The 23,485-nt window shown below is 50.9% G+C and overlaps 1 protein-coding gene across 1 annotated transcript in view; it reads left to right on the forward strand.

Annotated features, from left to right (window-relative positions):
- The window catches only part of iqgap3 (IQ motif containing GTPase activating protein 3), a 67,755-nt gene that overhangs the window by 40,673 nt on the left and 3,597 nt on the right, over positions 1-23,485 (forward strand). The window contains exons 23-33 of the mRNA XM_072460573.1: positions 1,238-1,446; positions 3,202-3,354; positions 6,750-6,913; positions 11,302-11,526; positions 12,482-12,622; positions 20,383-20,467; positions 20,840-21,072; positions 22,192-22,324; positions 22,801-22,912; positions 23,016-23,136; positions 23,215-23,302. Of these exons, the coding sequence (XP_072316674.1) occupies positions 1,238-1,446; positions 3,202-3,354; positions 6,750-6,913; positions 11,302-11,526; positions 12,482-12,622; positions 20,383-20,467; positions 20,840-21,072; positions 22,192-22,324; positions 22,801-22,912; positions 23,016-23,136; positions 23,215-23,302 (1,664 nt within the window). The remainder of the gene's footprint in view (positions 1-1,237; positions 1,447-3,201; positions 3,355-6,749; positions 6,914-11,301; positions 11,527-12,481; positions 12,623-20,382; positions 20,468-20,839; positions 21,073-22,191; positions 22,325-22,800; positions 22,913-23,015; positions 23,137-23,214; positions 23,303-23,485) is intronic.

Below are 23,485 nucleotides of genomic sequence, written 5' to 3' on the forward strand. Positions count from 1 at the left end.
TGGTTCAGTCCTGTGTGAGAGTCCTGGTTCAGTCCTGTGTGAGAGTCCTGGTTCAGTCCTGTGTGAGAGTCCTGGTTCAGTCCCGTGTGAGTGTCCTGGTTCAGTCCCGTGTGAGTGTCCTGGTTCAGTCAGGGTAAAGGTGTGTTTCAGATGCACCGGGCCTGTCCCGAGCTTCTGGCTGACTGTAAGAGGCGGGGCCGCACACACCTCATGGAGTGTATTTGCCGCTAGACTCAAAGAAGTCTGTTCGGACTAAACCAGGTCCAAAACCTGGAGACTCTGGGCCCACGATGTGCAGGGACGTCACTCAGCGCGGGGAGCCCGGTCCGGTCAGTGCGGGGAGCCCGGTCCGGTCAGCGCGGGGAGCCCGGTCCGGTCAGTGCGGGGAGCCCGGTCCGGTCTGCGCGGGTAGCCCGGTCCGGTCAGCGCGGGGAGCCCGGTCCGGTCAGCGCGGGTAGCCCGGTCCGGTCAGCGCGGGTAGCCCGGTCCGGTCAGCGCGGGTAGCCCGGTCCGGTCAGCGCGGGGAGCCCGGTCCGGTCAGCGCGGGGAGTCCGGTCAGCGCGGGGAGCCCGGTCCGGTCGAGCCCGGTCCGGTCAGCGCGGGGAGCCCGGTCCGGTCAGCGCGGGTAGCCCGGTCCGGTCAGCGCGGGTAGCCCGGTCCGGTCAGCGCGGGTAGCCCGGTCCGGTCAGCGCGGGGAGCCCGGTCCGGTCAGCGCGGGGAGTCCGGTCAGCGCGGGGAGCCCGGTCCGGTCGAGCCCGGTCCGGTCAGTGCGGGGAGCCCGGTCCGGTCGAGCCCGGTCCGGTCAGCGCGGGTTGCCCGGTCCGGTCAGCGCGGGGAGTCCGGTCAGCGCGGGGAGCCCGGTCCGGTCAGTGCGGGGAGCCCGGTCCGGTCAGTGCGGGCTCCACTGTTGCTATAGCTCAGAACCAATTTCCCCTTTGCACAAAAGGAATAAAGGCAAATTAAATAAAGAACACATTTGTTTTATTCCCATTATCTACTCCAGGAAATGTCATGTGATGTTTTCCGACTGCACCACACCATGTCCTGCATTAGCTTTGTCCACCTCATATTTTGGGTTGACCACTCCTCTTGACCACTCCTCACACCTTGTGCTCTCAGTAAATTAACTTGTTCACGCCCCTGTTACTGCTAAATTTGGGGGCAAAATACGGCCCCCAGAATCCTGTGTGTGGAATGTGTATATAAAGTCCCTAAAGGTCAAACTGTCTCCCTTCAGTGCACTCGGCCACGCCTCCGCTGCGGGTCATCAGGAAGTTTGCTCACCTGTTGGAGCTCTCTAGTGCTGACATCACGGAGGAGGCGGAGCTTCTTCGAGTCAGACAGGAAGTAGTCAGGACCATCCGCTTCAACAAACAGTTAGAGACCGACCTGGACCTCATGGACCTGAAGATTGGGCTTTTGGTCCGTAACCGGGCCACTGTGCAGGTGAGACATAAACTGTGCAGGTGAGACATAAACTGTGCAGGCGAGAGACATAAACTGTGCAGGCGAGAGACATAAACTGTGCAGGCGAGAGACATAAACTGTGCAGGCGAGAGACATAAACTGTGCAGGCGAGAGACATGAACTGTGCAGGCGAGAGACATGAACTGAGCAGGCGAGGGACATGAACTGAGCAGGCGAGAGACATTCCATTCCAGCTATAAAACGTTTCCATTTTTGGTTTTGCTTTTTGATGACGGTCCCTAAGCACTTTCTGCACATTTGGAGCCGTGTGATTCGCTGCGCCTAAAATACGCATCTGACTTTTAAAAACGAGGTTGTGTCACTTGGCAGTGAATGATCTGTAAAGACTTGTGTGTTCAGGAGCTTTTGACCTCAGAGTCTGGATCTGTGAGGCTAACTTTACCGCATCATTTAGATTGATTCAGGATAATGGCTGCGCTAAACAGGGCTAGAAACACAGAGTGAGAGAACAAGAGTCATGTTTGGTGCTGCTCGGTGGTGTAGTGGTTAAGGCAGCAGCACAAATGCTCGACACTGGCCATCTGTATATGACCACAGTTTACTGCATGTCTGCCCTTCTCTCTCATCCCCATTTCACCCTGAGTTGTCCTGCCTAATGAAACGAGTTAGGGTTAATATGATGAATTATGGATATTAAGCTTCAATAACTGAAATCCCACTACGCCCTTCTGAAATCCTTATCAAGATAAAACAGTAAAACAATAGAACAGAGTTGTCTTGTCTTGATGGTGAATGGTGTGATTCAGTACAATCGGAATGAATCTGTCCCTTCCTGGTCTGTGATACTTCTTTATATAGTTTTACACTTGAACAGATGGTCACATGACCCACATCACACTGAAAGTCACTGGCTCTGAGACGAGAACAAACAACAGAAGTATTTGACATTTACATCCTTGGGGTGCACGGTGGCAAAGGCGGTTCGATTCCCGGACCAGACCTACATCACATGATCTCTCTGGGTGGAGTCTGCATGTCCTCCCCGTGTTACCGTGGGTTCTCTCCGGGCTCTCCGGCTTCCTCCCACCGTCCAAAGACATGCATGTGTTAGGTAAAAATTGGTGACTCTAAATTGGCCCTAGTGAATGAATGTGAGAGTGAACTGTCTGTAATGTCAATGTCTCTGTGTCAGCCCTGCGACAAGTTGGCCACTGTCCAGGATGTACCCCCGCCTACCGGCCTAAGTCACTGGTATAGGCTCCAGTCACCCGCAACCCCAAAAAGGGAACAAGCGGTAGAAAATGGATGGATGGATGGATGGATGCTGACATGAAAATACATCTTCATCACACACAACAGCAGCAGTCTGTCCTGCAAGAGGGGGGGAAATAAATATTATTACATATATTAATTGTTAATAATTGTTTTTTTTGGATCGTAATCATAACTGACATTCAAGTCAGCCCTGCATTGAAGTGAATTTGAGTGTTACAATTAAGTACACCATCGAAAGCGTTGGATAATTTTGCCTGTTTATTGTGCTAGGGTCTATGTTTATGTTGGGTTTTTAGCCTTTACGGCTACGGCAGCCGGGCATGATGTCATTGTGATTGCTCATATTTGTGCATATTTGATAAGTCTAAATCTAAAACCATTCTAGAGCTTTGATAGCCTCATCTGTTTGGTAAGGACTTAACTCCGTTCAGTCCACGGTAGGAAGTCAAATCTGATGAAGCTTTTGGGTCATAAATGATTTTCTGGGCTCATTCTCAGGAGGTGGCCTCTCACTGTAAGAAGCTGACTAAGAAGAACAAGGAGCAGTTGTCAGACATGATGGACCTGGAGAAGAGTAAAGGTCTGAAGGCTCTGAGTCGTGAGCGCCACAAGAGGCTGGAGGCTTACCAGCACCTCTTCTACCTCCTGCAGGTACTTCTGACTGTGTGTGGTGAGCAGAGCCCCACGACTGACCCGTGACCACCCCATGATCGCCCCATGATCGACCCATGATCGCCCCATGACCTCCCCATGACCTCCCCATGATCGCCCCATGACCTCCCCATGATTGCCCCATGATCTCCCTATGACCTCCCCATGAGCGCCCCATGATCTCCCCATGATCGCCCCATGACCTCCCCATGATCGCCGCATGATCTCCCCATGATTGCCCCATGACCTCCCCATGATCGCCCCATGACCTCCCCATGATCGCCCCATGACCTCCCCATGACCGCCCCATGACCTCCCCATGATCGCCCCATGATCGCCCCATGACCGCCCCATGACTGCCCCATAACCGCCCCATGACCGCCCCATGATCGCGCCATGATCGCCCCATGATCTCCCCATGATCGCCCCATGATCTCCCCATGATTGCCCCATGACCTCCCCATGATCGTCCCATGATCGCCCCATGACCTCCCTATGACCTCCCCATGATCGTCCCATGATAGCCCCATGATCGCCCCATGACCTCCCTATGACCTCCCCATGATCGCCCCATGACCGCCCCATGATTGCCCCATAACCGCCCCATGACCGCCCCATAACCGCCCCATGACCGCCCCATGATCGTCCCATGATCTCCCCATGACCGCCCCATGATTGCCCCATAACCGCCCCATGACCGCCCCATGACCGCCCCATGACCGCCCCATGATCGTCCCATGATCGCCCCATGACCTCCCCATGATCGCCCCATGACCGCCCCATGACCGCCCCATGATCGCCCCATGACCGCCCTATGACCGCCCCATGATCGCCCCATGATCGTCCCATGATAGCCCCATGATCGCCCCATGACCTCCCTATGACCTCCCCATGATCGCCCCATGATCGCCCCATGACCGCCCCATGACCGCCCCATGACCGCCCCATGACCGCCCCATGATTGCCCCATAACCGCCCCATGACCGCCCCATGACCGCCCCATGATCGTCCCATGATCGCCCCATGACCTCCCCATGATCGCCCCATGATCGCCCCATGACCTCCCCATGACCGCCCCATGATCGCCCCATGACCGCCCCATGACCGCCTCATGATCGCCCCATGATCGCCCCATGGTCGTCCCATGATAGCCCCATGATCGCCCCATGATCGCCCCATGACCGCCCCATGATTGCCCCATAACCGCCCCATGACCGCCCCATGACCGCCCCATGACCGCCCCATGATCGTCCCATGATCGCCCCATGACCTCCCCATGACCGCCCCATGACCTCCCCATGACCGCCCCATGACCTCCCCATGACCGCCCCATAACCGCCCCATAACCGCCCCATGACCGCCCCATAACCGCCCCATGACCGCCCCATGATCGTCCCATGATCGCCCCATGACCTCCCCATGACCGCCCCATGATCGCCCCATGACCCCCCCATGACCGCCCCATAACCGCCCAATGACCTCCCCATGATCGCCCCATGATCGCCCCATGATCCCCCCATGACCGCCCCATAACCGCCCCATGACCTCCCCATGACCGCCCCATAACCGCCCCATGATCGTCCATGATCGCCCCATGACCGCCCCATGATTGCCCCATAACCGCCCCATGACCGCCCCATAACCGCCCCATGACCGCCCCATGATCGTCCCATGATCGCCCCATGACCTCCCCATGATCGCCCCATGACCGCCCCATGACCTCCCCATGACCGCCCCATGACCGCCCCATGACCGCCCCATGATCGCCCCATGATCGTCCCATGATAGCCCCATGATCGCCCCATGACCTCCCTATGACCTCCCCATGATCGCCCCATGACCGCCCCATGACCGCCCCATGATTGCCCCATAACCGCCCCATGACCGCCCCATGACCGCCCCATGATCGCCCCATGACCTCCCCATGATCGCCCCATGATCGCCCCATGACCTCCCCATGACCGCCCCATGATCGCCCCATGACCGCCCCATGACCGCCTCATGATCGCCCCATGATCGCCCCATGACCGCCCCATGATCGCCCCATGGTCGTCCCATGATAGCCCCATGATCGCCCCATGATCGCCCCATGACCGCCCCATGATTGCCCCATAACCGCCCCATGACCGCCCCATGACCGCCCCATGATCGTCCCATGATCGCCCCATGACCTCCCCATGACCGCCCCATGATCGCCCCATGACCTCCCCATGACCGCCCCATGATCGCCCCATGACCTCCCCATGACCGCCCCATAACCGCCCCATAACCGCCCCATGACCGCCCCATAACCGCCCCATGACCGTCCCATGATCGCCCCATGACCTCCCCATGACCGCCCCATGATCGCCCCATGACCCCCCCATGACCGCCCCATAACCGCCCAATGACCTCCCCATGATCGCCCCATGACCTCCCCATGACCGCCCCATGACCCCCCCATGACCGCCCCATAACCGCCCAATGACCTCCCCATGACCGCCCCATAACCGCCCCATGACCGCCCCATGATCGTCCCATGATCGCCCCATGACCGCCCCATGATTGCCCCATAACCGCCCCATGACCGCCCCATAACCGCCCCATAACCGCCCCATGACCGCCCCATGATCGTCCCATGATCGCCCCATGACCTCCCCATGATCGCCCCATGACCGCCCCATGATCGCCCCATGACCGCCCCATGACCGCCCCATGATCGCCCCATGATCGTCCCATGATCGCCCCATGACCTCCCTATGACCTCCCCATGATCGCCCCATGATCGCCCCATGACCGCCCCATGACCGCCCCATGATTGCCCCATAACCGCCCCATGACCGCCCCATGACCGCCCCATGATCGTCCCATGATCGTCCCATGATCGCCCCATGATCGCCCCATGACCTCCCCATGACCGCCCCATGATCGCCCCATGACCGCCCCATGACCGCCTCATGATCGCCCCATGATCGCCCCATGACCGCCCCATGATCGCCCCATGGTCGTCCCATGATAGCCCCATGATCGCCCCATGACCGCCCCATGATTGCCCCATAACCGCCCCATGACCGCCCCATGATCGTCCCATGATCGCCCCATGACCTCCCCATGACCGCCCCATGATCGCCCCATGACCTCCCCATGACCGCCCCATGATCGCCCCATGACCTCCCCATGACCGCCCCATAACCGCCCCATAACCGCCCCATGACCGCCCCATGACCGCCCCATGACCGCCCCATGATCGTCCCATGACCGCCCCATGACCGCCCCATGACCGCCCCATGATCGTCCCATGATCGCCCCATGACCGCCCCATGATCGCCCCATGACCCCCCCATGACCGCCCCATAACCGCCCAATGACCTCCCCATGATCGCCCCATGACCGCCCCATGTCCTCTCTGGTTGCAGACTCAGCCCCGGTACCTGGCCCAGCTGGTGTTCCTCATGCCTCAGAGCAGGTCCACAGGCTTCATGGAGATGTTGGTGTTCAGTCTGTTTAACTACGGCTCAGACCGTCGTGAGGCCTTCCTGCTCCTGCAGTTGTTCACTCAGGCGCTCCGATACGAGATCAGGCAAGTGCACCAGGACATCCTCCACGTCTGCTCTGATCTTCAAAGCTGATTTTGACCCTTGCCATGGCGCAAGTGGAGGGGGCGTGGCTAACACGGCCCAAGTGTCCTTTTATTACATCTACTGCTGAATCTGTGACGCTGTCACATCTTCCACCCTTTGTTTTACCATCAAAAAGCTATTTTATTTTGAATTCTTGGCAAGCCGCACATACACCGTGATTCTTTGAATACAAATGTGTATAACTTTTACCCCTGAAGATGAGTCTCACCAAATTTCAGGTTAATAGGGCAAACGCCCGAGGAGGAGTTTTTAAAAGTATAAAGTGTAAACATGTTATAGCAATTTCCCCATTGGAATAACATGGGAGGTTTGGGTCATTGTTGACAAAGCCGGAACAATTATGACATGAGTCTCGTTGACTTTGTGATCGAGATGCCAAAATTGAATTTTGTGTCAAATTTCGAGACTAAACATTTTACCTCCATATAAAATCTGTAGGGGGCGCCAAATTATTTTATTTCACTTCAAGTAGGTTTAGGGCAAAGAGTTTAAGATAAGATAAGATAATCCTTTAATGTCCCACAGGGACATGTGGTTGTTGCAGTAGAAACAGGAGGAAAGGACAGATTATAGGACGTTTCAAACACACTCTTAATAAAACTCTTATGAACAAAACAAAAAACTCTTGTTAACAAAAACTCCTCTCCTGTCTTAATAGGGAATGGAGGGGGGGAAATAAAATTAAATAGATAAATAAAAAAGATATAGATAAGAATAAGATAATAATAATAAAATAATGATAATAGAATTAAATAAAATAAAGTAACACAAAATAGAACACTCTTATTCACAGGTATTGCACATGGTTACATCAGTATTGCACATGTTCAGGGCAGTGTTTGTTATAAAGTCTGACAGCAGCAGAAGGAAAGACCTGCGAAACCTTTCCTTCACACAGCGAGGGTGGATCAGTCACTGAAGCTGCTCTCCAGAGCGGACAGAGTGTCCTGCAGGGGACAGAGTGTCCTGCAGGGGGTGAGACTCATGGTCCAGCATAGATGTGAGTTTAGCCAGGACCCTTCTGTCCCCCACCTCCTGCACCGAGTCCAGAGCGCAGCCCAGGACGGAGCTGGACTTCTTGATGACTTTGTCCAGCTTCCTCATCTACCTCTCTGTGATGCTGCTGCTCCAGCAGGCCACACCTACAGGAGCTGATGCCACCACAGAGTCAGAGAAGGTCTTCAGGAGCGGCCCTGTCAGGAGCGGCCCTGTCACTCCAAAAGACCTGAGTCTCCTCAGGAGGTGGAGCCGACTCTGGCTCTTCCTGTTCAGTCTGTGTTATGAGTCCAGTTTGTGGTTCAGATGAACACCAGGTCCTTGTATGAGTCACTCTCTCAATGTCCCTGGATGTTCACTGGTGAGGGGGGCGTGGCCTGTCCCTGGATGTTCACTGGTGAGGGGGGCGTGGCCTGTCCCGTCCCTGGATGTTCACTGGTGAGGGGGGCGTGGCCTCTGTGGAAGTCCACCACCATCTCCTTGGTCTTCTCCGCGTTGATGAGGAGGTGGTTCCACAAAGTCCTGCTCCAGTCCTCTGTCCTCCACATCGTCGTCTGTGATGAGTCCCATGATGGCAGAGTGGTCAGAGAACTTCTGCAGGACACAACTGTCCATGTCTGAGGTCTGCAGTGTAGAGGGTGAAGAGAGAGGGCGCGAGGACAGTGCCCTGGGGCGCCCCCACACTGCAGGTCCCCCACACTGCAGGTCCCCACACTGCAGGGCCCCCACACTGCAGGGCCCCCACACTGCAGGGCCCCCACACTGCAGGGCCCCCACACTGCAGGCCCCTCACACTGCAGGTCCGAGTGTCAGACACAGTCTCGGGCTCTCATAAACTGGGGTCGGTCCATGAGGTGGTCCAGGATCCACTCTGCAGGTCGTACTCCACACCAGCCGTCTCCAGCTTGTCCCTCAGGAGCCGTCTCCAGCTTGTCCCTCAGGAGCCGTCTCCAGCTTGTCCCTCAGGAGCCGTCTCCAGCTTGTCCCTCAGGAGCCGTCTCCAGCTTGTCCCTCAGGAGCCGTCTCCAGCTTGTCCCTCAGGAGCTGATGGTGTTGAAGGCGCTGGAGAGATGAAAGAACAGGATCCTCACAGAGCTGCCAGGCTTCTCCAGGTGAGAGAGAGAGCGGTGCAGCAGGAGATGACGGCGTCCTCCACTCCGATGTCAGGCCGGTATGCAAACTGCAGCGGGTCCATGGCTGAGCTCACGGTGGAGCGGAGGAGGTTCAGGACCAGCTCCAGTGTCTTCATCAACTGATTCTAATTTGACGCAATTCGGACTTTATCTGCGCAAACGGCAGCAAATTTAAAATTTGTGTATTTTCTAAAATTCTAGCTACAGTTTGACCTACAGAGACCGTGACAGGGTCAATGTAATTTGAATAACGTTTGATGTCCCACTCCTCAGCACCATTTTCAGCAAATTTCACCTTTTTAGGGCCAACGCCCTGAGGGGGAGGAGTTCATAAAAGTACGACATATGGGAAAAACTCCAGAGTCATGCTTAGCCATATTTTAACCAATATGGCCGACATTTGGTTGGGCGGACGGCGTTGCCGTAATAATATTTTTTACTTCTCTTGTCACCATCTACCTCTGCACCAAATTTTATGACTCTCATCTGACGCGCCCCCAAATGAGGTGTGCACATTTGTGTGACTTTTCGTCAATGTCACTGGGTGAAAAATAGGGGGGCGTGTCCCGAGAAGAAAGAAAGAATAATATTCCGATGCGAAAACAATATTTCCCATTTTTCAAATGCCATAAACTATACATTTTCAGAAAGCGCTCGCGCTTTCCTACCTCATGGTGTGGGTCCCTGTCACTGAAGGGTACTTTCGTTAAATTTACAGTGATCCTCGCTATAACGTGGTTCACTTTTCGCGGTCTCGCTGCTTCATGGATTTGCATCATGCATTGTGTTCTGCATTCTGATTGGCTAAACAGTCTCTCCGCGTCTTCTCTACCTGTGTCAATAACGTTATGGATTCATATGGACACCTACGTAAAACCGCTTGCCAAATATAAGTTTGCGAGGCCGGTGAGAGCGAGCGTGAGCTTCAATGTTTTATGGAGTATTTCATTGTATAATAACTTTAAAAAAATAAAGGTTTCTACTTCACGGATTTCGCCTATCGCGGGTTCTTTTTGGAACGTGACCCCCGCGATAAACGAGGGATCACTGTACATGTTTACATGAACGGAACATGCAAGAGATGGAACGTATTTGTGAGCTACTTTATATGGGGATCACACTAAGAGTTCATCTGAAGAACATGCAGCTGGTCTCATGTCACACTGAGAGTTCATCTGAAGAACATGCAGCTGGTCTCATGTCACACTAAGAGTTCATCTGAAGAACGTGCAGCTGGTCTCATGTCACACAGAGTTCATCTGAAGAACATGCAGCTGGTCTCATGTCACACTGAGAGTTCATCTGAAGAACATGCAGCTGCTCTCCTCATGTCACACAGAGTTCATCTGAAGAACGTGCAGCTGCTCTCATGTAACAGAGTTCATCTGAAGAACATGCAGCTGGTCTCATGTCACACTGAGAGTTCATCTGAAGAACATGCAGCTGGTCTCATGTCACACTGAGAGTTCATCTGAAGAACATGCAGCTGCTCTCATGTAACACTGAGAGTTCATCTGAAGAACGTGCAGCTGGTCTCATGTAACACTGAGAGTTCATCTGAAGAACATGCAGCTGCTCTCATGTAACACTGAGAGTTCATCTGAAGAACATGCAGCTGCTCTCATGTAACACTGAGAGTTCATCTGAAGAACGTGCAGCTGGTCTCATGTAACACTGAGAGTTCATCTGAAGAACGTGCAGCTGCTCTCATGTCACACTGAGAGTTCATCTGAAGAACGTGCAGCTGGTCTCATGTCACACTGAGAGTTCATCTGAAGAACATGCAGCTGGTCTCCTCATGTAACACTGAGAGTTCATCTGAAGAACGTGCAGCTGGTCTCATGTCACACTGAGAGTTCATCTGAAGAACATGCAGCTGATCTCCTCATGTCACACTGAGAGTTCATCTGAAGAACGTGCAGCTGCTCTCATGTAACACTGAGAGTTCATCTGAAGAACGTGCAGCTGGTCTCATGTCACACTGAGAGTTCATCTGAAGAACATGCAGCTGGTCTCATGTCACACTGAGAGTTCATCTGAAGAACGTGCAGCTGGTCTCATGTCACACTAGGAGTTCATCTGAAGAACATGCAGCTGGTCTCCTCACGTCACACTAAGAGTTCATCTGAAGAACATGCAGCTGGTCTCCTCATGTCACACTGAGAGTTCATCTGAAGAACATGTGTTGTGTGTTTCAGGCTGAAAGTGCAGCATCCTCAGGATGTGGTGACAGGAAATCCCACTGTCATTAAGATGTTGGTGAACTTCTACCGTCACGCCCGAGGGCACAACGCCCTGAGAGAGGCCCTGGGCCCCGCCCTGAAGGAGCTGCTCCTGGAGCAGAACCTCAGCATCAGGACAGACCCTCTGGAGGTCTACAAGACCTGGGTGAACCAGACCGAGACGCAGACCGGAACCAAGAGGTGAGAGAAACCCAACTCCCTTCACTCTCCTCCAATCCTGCCCCATAGAACCACACATATGACCTCTATAACCTCTATGACCTCTATGCCTGAGGGTCATATCTACAGATCTGGAGACTGTAGTGTCATCATGCCCTCCCAAATATGAATGAAGTTAAAACGGTGAATAATAATAGTTAGAGAGACAGATGTGTCATGCTTTGAGTGTGAGCAGCTTTTAGGAGGAATATGGGACACCGCCTGACTACGTCCAGACACTGGGGGTGGGTGTGGCTGGGTGGGTGGGTGTGGTGTGTGTTGTTGTGCTGTGTGTGTTGTTGTGCTGTGTGTGTTGTTGTGCTGTGTGTGTGTTGTTGTGCTGTGTGTGTTGTGCTGTGTGTGTTGTTGTGCTGTGTGTGTTGTTGTGCTGTGTGTGTGTGTGTGTGTGTTGTTGTGCTGTGTGGGTGTGGTGTGGTGTGCTGTGTGTGTGTGTGCGTTGTTGTGCTGTGTGTGTGTGGTGTGTGTTGTTGTGCTGTGTGTGTGTGCGTTGTTGTGCTGTGTGTGTGTGTTGTTGTGCTGTGTGTGTGTGTGTTGTTGTGCTGTGTGTGTGTGTGTTGTTGTGCTGTGTGGGTGTGGTGTGGTGTGCTGTGTGTGTGTGTGCGTTGTTGTGCTGTGTGTGTGTGGTGTGTGTTGTTGTGCTGTGTGTGTGTGCGTTGTTGTGCTGTGTGTGTGTGTTGTTGTGCTGTGTGTGTGTGTGTTGTTGTGCTGTGTGTGTGTGGTGTGTGTTGTTGTGCTGTGTGTGTGGTGTGTGTTGTTGTGCTGTGTGTGTGTGGTGTGTGTTGTGCTGTGTGTGTGTGGTGTGTGTTGTGCTGTGTGTGTGTGGTGTGTGTTGTTGTGCTGTGTGTGTGTGCGTTGTTGTGCTGTGTGTGTGTGTGTGTTGTGCAGGTCGCCTACATAAAGAGTGTGTGTGTTGTAGCTCTCTTCCATATGACGTGTCCCTGGAGGAGGCGCTGTCCCATCCTGAGGTCCAGAGGAGGATCGATGTGGCCATTGTCAATCTAAAGAACCTGACGGAGCGAGTGCTGAAGGCCATCACCTCCAGCCTCCACCTGCTGCCGTACGCCCCACACACACCACCTTCACACACACCACCTCCACAAACACCACCTTCACACACACCACCTCCACACACACCACCTCCACAAACACCACCTTCACACACACTTCTACACACGTACACTACTACACGTACACTACTACACACGTACACTTCTACACACTTACACTACCACACACTTACACTACTACACACGTACACTACTACACACGTACACTTCTACACACGTACACTTCTACACACGTACACTACTACACACGTACACTACTACACACGCACACAACTACACACGTACACTCCTACACACGCACACTACTAAACACGTACAGTACTACACACGTACACTACCACACACGTACAGTACTACACACTTAAACTACTACACACGTACAGTACTACACACTTACACTACAACACACGTACACTTCTACACACGTACACTACTACACACGTACACTACTACACATGTACACTACTACAAACGTACACTACTACACACGTACACTGCTACACACGTACACTACTACACACTTACACTGCTACACACGTACACTGCTACACACGTACACTGCTACACGTACACTACTACACGTACACTACTACACGTACACTTCTACACACGTACACTTCTACACACGTACACTTCTACACACGTACACTACTACACAAGTACACTACTACACAAGTACACACTTAAAATTCTACACAATTACACTACTACACACTACACTGCTACACACGTACACTGCTACACACGTACACTTCTACACACGTACACTACTACACACGTACACTGCTACACACGTACACTGCTACACACGTACACTTCTACACACGTACACTACTACACACGTACACTGCTACACACGTACACTGCTACACACGTACACTGCTACACACGTACACTACTACACACGTACACTACTACACACGTACACTTCTACACACGTACACTTCTACACACGTACACTTCTACACACGTACACTACTACACACGTACACTACTACACAAGTACACTACTACACAAGTACACTACTACACACGTACACTACTACACACGTACACTACTGCACACGCACACTACTGCACACGTACACTACTGCACACGTACACTTCTACACACGTACACTACTACACACGTACACTGCTACACACGTACACTGCTACACACGTACACTTCTACACACGTACACTACTACACACGTACACTGCTACACACGTACACTGCTACACACGTACACTACTACACACGTACACTACTACACACGTACACTTCTACACACGTACACTACCACACACGTACACTACTACACTACTATACACGTACACTACTAGACAAGTACACTTCTACACACGTACACTTCTACACACGTACACTTCTACACACGTACACTTCTACACACGTACACTACTACACACGTACACTACTACACAAGTACACTACTACACAAGTACACTACTACACACGTACACTACTACACACGTACACTACTGCACACGCACACTACTGCACACGTACACTACCGCACACGTACACTACTACACACGTACACTTCTACACACGTACACTACTACACACGTACACTACTACACACGTACACTTCTACACACGTACACTTCTACACACGCACACTACTACACACGCACACTACTACACACGCACACTACTACACACCTACACTACTACATGTACAGTACTACACGCGTAGTAGTGTAGGTGTGTAGTAGTGTGCGTACACTACTGCACACGCACACTACTACACACGCACACTACTAAACACGTACAGTACTACACACTTAAACTACCACACACGTACAGTACTACACACTTATACTGCTATACACGTACACTACTACACACGTACACTACTACACACGTACACTACTACACACGTACACTTCTACACACGTACACTACTACACACGCACACAACTACACACGTACACTCCTACACACGCACACTACTAAACACGTACAGTACTACACACGTACACTACCACACACGTACAGTACTACACACTTAAACTACTACACACGTACAGTACTACACACTTACACTACAACACACGTACACTTCTACACACGTACACTACTACACACGTACACTACTACACATGTACACTACTACAAACGTACACTACTACACACGTACACTGCTACACACGTACACTACTACACACTTACACTGCTACACACGTACACTGCTACACACGTACACTGCTACACACGTACACTACTACACGTACACTACTACACGTACACTTCTACACACGTACACTTCTACACACGTACACTTCTACACACGTACACTACTACACACGTACACTTCTACACACGTACACTTCTACACACGTACACTACTACACACGTACACTACTACACACGTACACTACTACACAAGTACACTACTACACAAGTACACACTTAAAATTCTACACAATTACACTACTATACACGTACACTGCTACACACGTACACTGCTACACACGTACACTTCTACACACGTACACTACTACACACGTACACTGCTACACACGTACACTGCTACACACGTACACTTCTACACACGTACACTACTACACACGTACACTGCTACACACGTACACTACTACACACGTACACTACTACACACGTACACTTCTACACACGTACACTACCACACACGTACACTACTACACACGTACACTACTACACTACTATACACGTACACTACTATACACGTACACTACTACACACGTACACTTCTACACACGTACACTTCTACACACGTACACTTCTACACACATACACTACTACACACGTACACTACTACACAAGTACACTACTACACAAGTACACTACTACACACGTACACTACTACACACGTACACTACTGCACACGTACACTACTGCACACGTACACTTCTACACACGTACACTACCACACACTTACACTACCACACATGTACACTACTACACACGTACACTTCTACACACGTACACTACTACACACGTACACTTCTACACACGTAGAAGGACAGAGGACCCTGGGACATCGTCCCTCGCCACCACAGACATTGTCTGACTTCATCGCCACCACAGACATTGTCTGACTTCATCGCCACCACAGACATTGTTGATTCATTTCTCCCTGTGGCCCTCAGAGGCAACTGTTGTTGTGATTTTGGGCCTTACAAAAATAAATTGATTTGATTTGATTTGACACGTACACTTCTACACACTTACACTACTACACACGCACACTACTACACACGCACACTACTACACACGCACACTACTACACACCTACACTACTACATGTACAGTACTACACGCATAGTAGTGTAGGTGTGTAGTAGTGTGCGTACACTACTACACACGCACACTACTAAACACGTACAGTACTACACACTTAAACTACCACACACGTACAGTACTACACACTTATACTGCTATACACGTACACTACTACACACGTACACTACTACACACGTACACTACTACACACTTAAACTACCACACACGTACAGTACTACACACTTATACTGCTACACACGCACACTACTTAACACGTACAGTACTACACACGTACACTACCACACACGTACAGTACTACACACTTAAACTACTACACACGTACAGTACTACACACTTACACTACTACACACGTACACTACTACACACGTACACTTCTACACACGTACACTACTACACACGTACACTACTACACACGTACACTACTACACACGTACACTGCTACACACGTACACTGCTACACACGTACACTACTACACGTACACTACTACACACGTACACTACTACACACGTACACTACTACACACGTACACTACTACACAAGTACACTACTACACAAGTACACTACTACACACGTACACTTCTACACAAGTACACTACTACACACGTACACTACTACACATGTACACTTCTACACTCGTACACTACCACACACGTATACTACCACACACGTACACTACTACACACGTACACTACTACACACGTACACTACTACACACGTACACTACTACACAAGTACACTACTACACAAGTACACTACTACACAAGTACACTACTACACACGTACACTACTACACACGCACACTACTGCACACGCACACTACTGCACACACACACTACTGCACACGTACACTACTGCACACGTACACTTCTACACACGTACACTACCACACACGTACACTACCACACACGTACACCACTACACACGTACACCTCTACACACGTACACTTCTACACACGTACACTACTACACACGTACACTACTACACACGTACACTACTACACACGTACACTTCTACACACGTACACTACTACACACGTACACTACTACACACGTACACTACTACACACGTACACTTCTACACACGTACACTACTACACACGTACACTACTACACACGTACACTTCTACACACGTACAATACTACACACGCACACTACTACACACGTACACTTATACACACGTACACTACTACACACGTACACTACTACACACGTACACTTCTACACACGTACACTACTACACACGTACACTTCTACACACGTACACTTCTACACACTTACACTACTACACACGCACACTACTACACACGCACACTACTACACACGCACACTACTACACACGCACACTACTACACACGCACACTACTACACACGCACACTACTACATGTACAGTACTACACGCATAGTAGTGTAGGTGTGTAGTAGTGTGCGTACACTACTACACACGCACACTACTAAACACGTACAGTACTACACACTTAAACTACCACACACGTACAGTACTACACACTTATACTGCTATACACGTACACTACTACACACGTACACTACTACACACGTACACTACTACACAAGTACACTACTACACAAGTACACTACTACACAAGTACACTACTACACACGTACACTACTACACACGCACACTACTGCACACGCACACTACTGCACACGTACACTACTGCACACGTACACTTCTACACACGTACACTACCACACACGTACACTACCACACACGTACACTACTACACACGTACACCGCTACACACGTACACTTCTACACACGTACACTACTACACACGTACACTACTACACACGTACACTACTACACACGTACACTTATACACACGTACACTACTACACACGTACACTACTACACACGTACACTTCTACACACGTACACTACTACACACGTACACTTCTACACACGTACACTTCTACACACTTACACTACTACACACGCACACTACTACACACGCACACTACTACACACGCACACTACTACACACGCACACTACTACACACCTACACTACTACATGTACAGTACTACACGCATAGTAGTGTAGGTGTGTAGTAGTGTGCGTACACTACTACACACGCACACTACTAAACACGTACAGTACTACACACTTAAACTACCACACACGTACAGTACTACACACTTATACTGCTATACACGTACACTACTACACACGTACACTACTACACACGTACACTACTACACACTTAAACTACCACACACGTACAGTACTACACACTTATACTGCTACACACGCACACTACTTAACACGTACAGTACTACACACGTACACTACCACACACGTACAGTACTACACACTTAAACTACTACACACGTACAGTACTACACACTTACACTACTACACACGTACACTACTACACACGTACACTGCTACACACGTACACTGCTACACACGTACACTGCTACACACGTACACTTCTACACACGTACACTACTACACACGTACACTGCTACACACGTACACTGCTACACACGTACACTGCTACACACGTACACTACTACACTACTATACACGTACACTACTACACACGTACACTACTACACAAGTACACTACTACACAAGTACACTACTACACAAGTACACTACTACACACGTACACTACTACACACGCACACTACTGCACACGCACACTACTGCACACGCACACTACTGCACACGTACACTACTGCACACGTACACTTCTACACACGTACACTACCACACACGTACACTACCACACACGTACACTACTACACACGTACACCTCTACACACGTAGACCTCTACACACGTACACTACTACACACGTACACTACTACACACGTACACTACTACACACGTACACTTCTACACACGTACACTACTACACACGTACACTACTACACACGTACACTACTACACACGTACACTACTACACACGTACACTTCTACACACGTACAATACTACACACGCACACTACTACACACGTACACTACTACACACGTACACTACTACACACGTACACTACTACACACGCACACTACTACACACGCACACTACTACATGTACAGTACTACACGCGTGTGTAGTACTGTACGTGTAGTAGTGTAGGTGTGTAGTAGTGTGCGTACACTACTGCACACGCACACTACTACACACGCACACTACTAAACACGTACAGTACTACACACTTAAACTACCACACACGTACAGTACTACACACTTATACTGCTATACACGTACACTACTACACACGTACACTACTACACACGTACACTACTACACACGTACACTACTACACACGTACACTCCTACACACGCACACTACTAAACACGTACAGTACTACACACGTACACTACCACACACGTACAGTACTACACACTTAAACTTCTAACTGGCTCTGAGTCCCCCGGCCCCGCCCCCCGGCTCCGGCCCCGCCCCCCGGCCGGCTCCGGGTACCGCGTTTACACAAAGGAGGAACTCATGAAACTGCGGAGAACAGTCGTCTTACCCGGAGATCGTCACGTTATCCCGGCGCAATACTGACCTAACCTAATACTGATGTGCAATTCTGTCATATGTGCAATTACTGTGAAATTCATGTGCAACCTATGTGCTGTCGTGACACATATTCATGTGCAATTACTGTCGGGATCACATGCAATGGTATTTATTTATTTATTTATTTGTCTATGGGAGTTTTTATTTATTTATAGGAGATCTTCTACTGAAAGTGTTTTTCAGACTTCCTATAAGTGATCTGTTCTTCTGGATCTACCTCTGGATCTACCTGCGTTGCACCAATGAAATTTCCCCATGTGGGACAATAAAGGAATATCTTATCTTATCTTATCTTACTACACACGTACAGTACTACACACTTAAACTACTACACACGTACACTACTACACACCTACACTACTACATGTACAGTACTACACGCGTGTGTAGTACTGTACATGTAGTTGTGTAGGAGTGTATGTGTGTAGTAGTGTACCTGTGTGTAGCAGTATAAGTGTGTAGTACTGTACGTGTGTGGTAGTTTAAGTGTGTAGTACTGTACGTGTTTAGTATTGTGCGTGTGTAGTAGTGTGCGTGTGTAGTAGTGTGCGTACACGTACACTGCTACACACGTACACTGCTACACACGTACACTTCTACACACGTACACTACTACACACGTACACTGCTACACACGTACACTGCTACACACGTACACTGCTACACACGTACACTGCTACACACGTACACTGCTACACACGTACACTGCTACACACGTACACTACTACACACGTACACTGCTACACACGTACACTGCTACACACGTACACTACTACACACGTACACTACTACACACGTACACTGCTACACACGTACACTACTACACACGTACACTACTACACACGTACACTACTACACTTGTAGTGGGTATTGCCAGTAACAGCCCGTGTACTTCTCTGCAGTTATGGTCTGAGGTACACGGCTAAAGTCCTTCGAGACGCTCTGAGGGAGAAGTTTCCTGGGGCATCTGAGGCCGACCTGTACAAGGTCAGTTCTGCTCCTTCCAGAAGTGCTGCCTGGTCAGAACTGCTGCCTGGTCAGAAGTGCTGCCTGGTCAGAACTGCTGCCTGGTCAGAAGTGCTGCCTGGTCAGAAGTGCTGCCTGACCAGAAGTGCTGCCTGACCAGAAGTGCTGACTGGTCAGAAGTGCTGCCTGACCAGAAGTGCTGCCTGACCAGAAGTGCTGCCTGGTCAGAAGTGCTGCCTGACCAGAAGTGCTGCCTGACCAGAAGTGCTGACTGGTCAGAAGTGCTGCCTGACCAGAAGTGCTGCCTGACCAGAAGTGCTGACTGGTCAGAAGTGCTGCCTGACCAGAAGTGCTGCCTGGTCAGAAGTGCTGACCACATCCCTCTGTTCACAGCTGGTGGGGAACCTGGTGTACTACCGCTACATGAACCCAGCCGTGGTGGCTCCGGATGGCTTTGATGTTCTGGACCGCTCTGTGGGCTCCACCCTCTCGCCTGAACAGCGCCACCTTTTGGCCGCAATTTCTCGCATGCTCCAGCATGCTGCCGCCAACAAGTGTTTCCATGGAGATGGGCATCATGTCCGCATGCTCAACCTGTACATCACAAACTCCCACCAGAAGTTCAGGTACCTAACTTTGTAACTCTGTCTGTGGTGACGCTGAACGTGTTAGCGCTGAACGTGTTAGCGCTCATGATGTCAAGAGGTGACGCTGAACGTGTTAGCGCTGAACGTGTTAGCGCTCATGATGTCAAGAGGTGACGCTGAACGTGTTAGCGCTCATGATGTCAAGAGGTGACGCTGAACGTGTTAGCGCTCATGATGTCAAGAGGTGACGCTGAACGTGTTAGCGCTGAACGTGTTAGCGCTCATGATGTCAAGAGGTGACGCTGAACGTGTTAGCGCTGAACGTGTTAGCGCTCATGATGTCAAGAGGTGACGCTGAACGTGTTAGCGCTGAACGTGTTAGCGCTCATGATGTGAAGAGGTGACGCTGAACGTGTTAGCGCTCATGATGTGAAGAGGTGACGCTGAACGTGTTAGCGCTGAACGTGTTAGCGCTCATGATGTCAAGAGGTGACGCTGAACGTGTTAGCGCTGAACGTGTTAGCGCTCATGATGTGAAGAGGTGACGCTGAACGTGTTGTTAATTAAGGGAGTGTCTGCAGTGCCGCGGCGCGCGGCCGAAAAAGCCATGTTATTTTTGTGCCGGCCGAGCGCCGCGGCCGGGTTAAGGTTAGGGTTAAGGTTAGGGTTAAGGTTAGGGTTAAGGTTAAGGTTAAGGGTTAAGGTTAGGGTTAAGGTTAGGGTTAAGGTTAGGGTTAAGGTTAGGGTTAAGGTTAAGGTTAGGGTTAAGGTTAAGGTTAGGGTTAAGGTTAGGGTTAGGGTTAGGAAGTTCTGTTTGTCACTCACTGGCGCGGCAGAGGGAGCGGCGCGCGGCGGAGCTTACAGCTGTTCAGCCCCGTGCAGGTTCTGAACCCCGGACATGCCATATTGTCGTATTTATTGGAGTAGCAGCGCCGTGTCAATATAGACAACAGACGTACAAAAAAAAATGCTCCATGAAAGTGACTATCTCGTGAATTTGCCAGCGTCACGGGTCCGGACAGAAAGACCGAGGTCCGTCATTTGGTGATGGCTGGGTTAAAGGATGCCACGCCTTTGTTTTATATTGCTCTGTGTCATGCTCAGTACCGTGTAGTTGTCACTAGAGGGCGTATAATAGATCCATGGTCTGTCTTACAGGAAGTTCCTGGCAGCAGTGTGTGATGTGCCCGAGCCGGAGGACAGGTTCAGTGTGGATGAATATTCAGAGCTGTTGAATGTGAATAAACCGGTCATCTACATCTCCCTGAGCGAGCTGATCAACACACACCAGGTACAGCTCAGGGGGCCTCGGGGGGCTTCTAGGGGCCTCAAGGGGGCTTCAGGGAGCCTCAAGGGGGCTTCAGGGAGCCTGAGGAGGCTTCAGCGGACCTCAGGGGGCTTCAGGGAGCCTCAAGGGGCTTCAGGGAGCCTGAGGGGGCTTCAGGGAGCCTGAGGGGGCTTCAGGGGGCCTCAGGGAGCCTCAGGGAGCCTCAGGGGGAGCTTCAGGGAGCCTCAGGGGGCTTCACAGAGCCTCAGGGGGGCTTCAGGGAGCCTGAGGAGGCTTCAGCGGACCTCAGGGGGCTTCAGGGAGCCTCAAGGGGCTTCAGGGAGTCTGAGGGGGCTTCAGGGGGCCTCAGGGAGCCTCAGGGGGAGCTTCAGGGAGCCTCAGGGAGCCTCAGGGAGCCTCAGGGAGCCTCAGGGGGCCTCAGGTAGCCTCAGGGGGCTTTTTTGTGAACACGCTCAGGGTTTAACTCGCTGTGTGTGTAGCTCCTGGTGGATCATCAGTCAGTCCTGTGTTCGGACTCAGCTGACCCTCTCAGAACTCTGCTGCGAGACCTGGGCTCTGTGTCCACCCTGCAGGAGCTGAGTGGAACTGCAGGTGGCACTTCACATTCTCATATTTGAACCTGAACTTACCTTCTAATCCTTGAAGTCCTTAAACCTCTTCTATCAGTTGTGAGTGAGTTCTGTTCTGTTTGCAGAGGAATGTTCTGGAGACACGACTCATGTGGGGAAAACAGAGGTGTCTCTAACTTTGACCAACAAATTTGACATCTTCAGTGATGAGCGTGATCAACCGGACGCTCGAGGTCTGCTGCTCAGGTCAGGCTGCTGACCGACACGTTTGACCTCACCCAGCTCTTTAAGCTTACATCGTTCTATTTATTCTATTTTATTCAGCACAAAGCAAATGGTCATTGATGTGATCCGGACTCAGCCCGGCGACTCTCTGGCCCAGATCCTTCGCTCCTCTGCGTCCCAACAGCAGGTGTGACACACACGCTCCACAAACAACATGCAATCATAGTCATTCCAAGATTAAAGGAGAAGTTCATTACAGTTTGACCATATTACATGTTTTTATAAGTCCCTGTGATGGTTATATATGTATGTTTGGGACATTTGAAGTCGACATGGACCAGAAAACATCTCTCCTGAGAAACACTTGCTC

Source organism: Eucyclogobius newberryi, unplaced genomic scaffold (genome assembly GCF_026437365.1).
Source record: "Eucyclogobius newberryi isolate DKJ021-1_F unplaced genomic scaffold, fEucNew1.0.hap1 SCAF_3, whole genome shotgun sequence".
In the NCBI taxonomy this organism is placed as follows: domain Eukaryota; kingdom Metazoa; phylum Chordata; class Actinopteri; order Gobiiformes; family Gobiidae; genus Eucyclogobius; species Eucyclogobius newberryi.